Raw genomic sequence first — 5127 nt, forward strand, 5'->3', positions numbered from 1 at the left:
TTCAAACGTTAGAAGATATGCTTCGTGCTTGTGTTATCGACTTCGGCAAAGGCTGGGATAGACATTTGCCTTTGGTTGAATTCTCTTACAATAATAGTTACTACTCAAGTATTAAGGCTGCACCTTTTGAGGCCTTATACGGACGAAAATGTAGATCCCCACTGTGCTGGGATGATTTAGAGGACAGACAGTTAACCGGTCCTGAAATCATACATGAGACAACCGAAAAGATAGTTTAGATTAAGAAACGAATAGAAACTGCCCGCAGCTGACAGAAAAGCTATGCTAATAAAGGTCGGAAAGATTTGGAATTTCAAGTTGGTGACAAAGTCATGTTGAAAGTATCCCCTTGGAAAGGCGTCGTTCATTTTGGTAAACGAAGCAAACTAAGTCCGTGTTTTGTTGGACCCTTCAAGATTACTGAAAGAATCGGACCCGTGGCTTATCGATTAGAATTACCCGCTGAACTTAGCAGTGTACACGATGTATTTCATGTCTCAAATCTTAAAAAGTGTCTCGCTGATGACACTCTCGTTATTCCTTTGGATGACATTCACATTGATGATAAAATGCACTTCATAGAGGAACTCGTAGAAATCATGGACCGATCTGCTAAACGCTTGAAACAAAGCACCATACCTATTGTTAAGATCCGTTGGAATTCATGACGTGGCCCCGAGTATACCTGGGAACGTGAAGACCAAATGAAATGGAAATATCCCTATTTCTTCTCAACCGCTGATGCATCCGAGAAGTCTACCTAAAACTTCGGGACGAAGTTTTTACTAATGGGGAGGTACTATAACAACCCTCACTTTTTGACTTCTAAATTTACTGAATTAACCATAGGGTTATCTGCCTGACTATATGTATTAAGGGTTGTTATATATAATTAAATATTGACCGAATAGTAATTTTTAGTCAACAACGTACGCTTAAATAAATAATATATTATTAATTTATATAATTTGACATAATTTAACTAAGTATATAAACTTTGTATCACTTTTATTATTTAGTTAATATATTATATATTTAACTATATAATAAATCCAATTATATATAAATGTAATAATATTTACAAACTTACTAAAACTATAGTTTAATAATTAAAATCATAATTATTATTAAAAATACAAAATACCGAATTATTTATTATTTTTATGCAAAATTCATATTTATTAATTAAATAAAAACAAAAAAAATATTGACAAATATTCTTGGAAAAGTACTAAATCAATTTTTTTATTTTAAATATATATATATATATATATATATATATATATATATATATATATATATATATATATATATATATATATATATATATAATCCTTAAAATAAACAAATTTAAAAAAAATTAAATAAATAAATAAATTACTTTTTAATTAAAAATTATAATGGAAAACTATTTTTATTATTTTATTTTGTGCATTATCACATGACCTAACATTTAATACTTTTGAATTTTAAAATCTCATTAAAAATTAAAATATTTCTTTTTCTTTTAATTATTTTATTCTTTTTACCTAATTTTTTCAAGTATAAATACCCCTCATTTCTCATTCAAACTCACACCAAATTTTTTTCTCATTCTCTCTTTGAAGAATTACTACTAGTAAGTATTCTTTTCTTACTTTTTACATTTTACTTTTTCCTTTTTACTATTTACTTTTTATTATTTTTTTACCGAAACATGTAAATAATGTTATAAATTATATGCAATTAAAATTAAAATAAATAACATGTTATAATTAGTAATATATGTTACTAAAAATTATAAAAGTATTTTTATGAATTAATATATAGGAATTATAATTAAAATTGAATTAATGAATATATATATATATATATATATATATATATATATATATATATATATATATATATATATATATATATATATATATATATATACGCACCTAACATGAAGGTTATAATTAAAGATAGCGTACAAAGACTACAAACATTACCGCTACTTGTGGCCTAGGGTGATCCTTGTTACCATTATGGGACACTTGTAGATCTCGAATGCCAAGACTTAGATTCTGGTCAAGAGATCCTGGGCCGCTCGGTAACAATAGATCATTCGAGTGACTTGCATGTTAGCAACGAAGTTTGGGCGAGATTGTACAACATCTTTGTTAAGAATTATAACCCGAACATTCTTAAACTAGAAGCTTACTATAAGTGGAAGCTTTCCATAAATAGTAGGTTTCCAAAAATAGAAACTTTTGAGAAATAGGAACTTTTCTCGAAAACCGTCACTGTCAATATAGTTGCTATATTAATAAACATACTTTATGTCAAGTTAGACATTAACTAATCAAACGTTATACCTCTAGGTTGATATCCAGATCACTTACTTGCTTTACTTTCCTTCTTGCGTGGAATACTTCAACGGCTATTTAAGGTGAATTTCATAGCCCCATTTTTACATTTTTATGTTTTTACATTGGGGTGAGACACATGCTTTATTTTAAATGCTTTGACATGCTAGACACAAGTACAAACTTATTATGCGACCAACGTGAGTATTTTATTATGTTCATTTGAAACATACAAATCTCTGCTTTGTAATATCATTAATTGCTAGATGAATTAAAGTGGCAAATGGAATTATTATAGATAGCGCTATTGGGAGTAACGTCCCGCACTGTTGACCTCAGGTCAATTGGTGGTATAATAATGATCTCGACAATTACATATGTATTGTTACGGGGTAAAATCGTTTAGTTTTGATATTATACGCTCATGGCATACTTTTGATATACATGATATATCGACTTTATTTAAATCTTATGGTCTAACAAACTTACTCAAAATTAAACCTATGTTATTCGCTCAACCCCGTGTTGACTTTTTAAGCATGTTTGTCTCAGGTAATTAGAAGCTGTTGATGTGCTGCTTTGATGATGATTGCTTGCTATGCTTGAAGTCTTCATGCATTACTTATCATTCCATTTAAAAACATTTAATGCTTTGTTCATCAAAATGTAATGACTATTTATCTTTCGCTGCAAAAACTCAATAAAAGTTATATAAAACGTCTCATATAGAGTCGTTCTCGTTATACAATTGCTTGAATTGATATAATTAGCCACAAATACCCCCGGTCCTATTTGGGGGTGTGACACTTGTGCGAAGACTGTGAAGAGATGTCCCGCCAAATTTTGCTAAGGTTCAACAAGAGACATATGATTATCTTCAAGGTGGAGAAGATAGTACTATAACCCCCGCATGTGGATGGGGTAAGGACAAAAGTTGGCGGGATGATAATGATTCTTATTGCGATGGAAACGACGATAATTACCGCGGTTCTGGTTATCCGCGGTGAAATGGCGGTGGTGGTTACCCGCGTAATGATAGATTTCAAGGCCAAAATGATAACCATAGTTATAACCGTCGAGATCGTTATTCTTCGCGAAAATGGAATAATGAGCCTTTCAATATCATTCAAATGCTAACAAAAATGCCTGAGGAAATTTTGCTACAGGAAAGAGTCGCTAAGTCTTTTCCTGATCCGCAACCTTTAGGGGAGAATAGCAGGCGAGATAGGTCTAAATTTTGTGATTTCCATGATGATTATGGTCATGACACCAATCGTTGCAGAGATTTGGCGAAACTGATCGTGGAGGTGTATGAGCAAGGCAAGTTAGATCATTTGATCGCGCAGGGTGCTACAAGTACTGCGAACGCGATTATATTGCCTGCAGAAACCAATGCTCCACAAGTGCCAAATGTAGCTGAGCGAAAAGCTCCCACGGTAAAAAATCTTGGGGTGAAAATGGTAAGTAAGAAAGAAAATCAGCGCGGAATTCAGGTCATTAATGTGGTGGAAGTGCAAGGCGAAATGTCGGTACTTCAAATATCTGAACAAATTGTAAACTGGAAATGTCCTTCTATTACTTTTCCTCCTGCAAGTCTGACTGCGGTTGTTGACAAACCAGTAGTAGTTTCATGCCGCATTGCAAATACCGGCATTATAATTATGAAGGTACATGTTAACACTGGTAGCAGTGTAGATGTTATGTATGAACAGTGTTTTGGCAAATTGCCTGCAAATATTCAAGATTTGATGAAACCTACTGCGGTTTCACTTACTGGATTTTCAGGAAAGTCAACTTGGCCTATAGGTCAGTTGGAATTGCAAATTGAGCTGGTTGATGATTGTGATGAGTCGCTAAGGCGCCAAGCTTCATTGAATCTTTACATAATGCGAAATCAATCGCGATTCAATATGATTCTTGAGCGCACTGCTTTGCGCATTTTGGCGCAATTCCTTCTACTATACATGGCATGGTTGAATTTTCTGCTAATAAGGGAGTTGGCACACTAATTTCTGCGAAAAAAGAGTTATTTTTTGCTATGATTATGGCAATCGTAACTATGGGCGTTGAGGGACATTCAGTCCATTCTGAATAGTGCGAATATTTGTAATAGAAAGTTTGTGATAGCATGCTTAGTCAAGTTTGATCAATGATTGATCTGCTATTTTTGTTTTCTGAAATTTATATTGAGAAAAACTGCTGAATAAAACAATATTAGTTTCAGTGTTAGTGGTTGTTTCTATACAAAGCGAAAACACTGCGTGTGGCCGCGCGTAGTGATTATTTTGCGGAATACAATTGCTTAATTTTTATGACACTAAATTAATGTTTGTGTAAATACAATTAAAGATCTGCAGACATTTTTAATAAAATGGCATGATTTTCGCTAAACATGTCCTGCACAATGTTATAGTAATGCGAATTTTCATTGCGAAATTGTATGTTTAAAACTAAGTGATGAAATTGCCCACTTGTGTTAAGTAGCGAATGTTGCGAAAGGATAAAATTTCCTAAGTGTTTGATCTTGCTAACACTTAGATGCTTCGCAATGCTAAAAACTTCCTAAGAATCGATTTGTCAGATTTAGAAGATTCATAATGAATAGAAGATTGTTTCGCATAAGTACGCGTTTGTTATGTGCACAATTGCGAATGTGGAAATTGCAAAAGACAAGTCTGGATTATGAATATATGATAAAGTAAAGCGCTATATAAATAAGACAAGTTTCAACTGCGAAACATAACCATTTCATTAATAAACATGCTGTGCAAGCGCGTGGATTTACAAAAAAACGCAA

General features: G+C 32.5%; 1 protein-coding gene across 1 annotated transcript; it reads left to right on the plus strand.

The window, feature by feature from the left end:
* The first annotated feature begins 3472 nt into the window (after positions 1-3472).
* On the plus strand, positions 3473-4339 carry LOC139870653 (uncharacterized). Its single transcript, XM_071858434.1, has one exon. The coding sequence runs from the start codon at positions 3473-3475 to the stop codon at positions 4337-4339; it is 867 nt and encodes a 288-aa protein (XP_071714535.1).
* The last annotated feature ends 788 nt before the right edge of the window (positions 4340-5127 follow it).

Source organism: Rutidosis leptorrhynchoides, chromosome 10, assembly GCF_046630445.1.
Source record: "Rutidosis leptorrhynchoides isolate AG116_Rl617_1_P2 chromosome 10, CSIRO_AGI_Rlap_v1, whole genome shotgun sequence".
Taxonomy (NCBI): domain Eukaryota; kingdom Viridiplantae; phylum Streptophyta; class Magnoliopsida; order Asterales; family Asteraceae; genus Rutidosis; species Rutidosis leptorrhynchoides.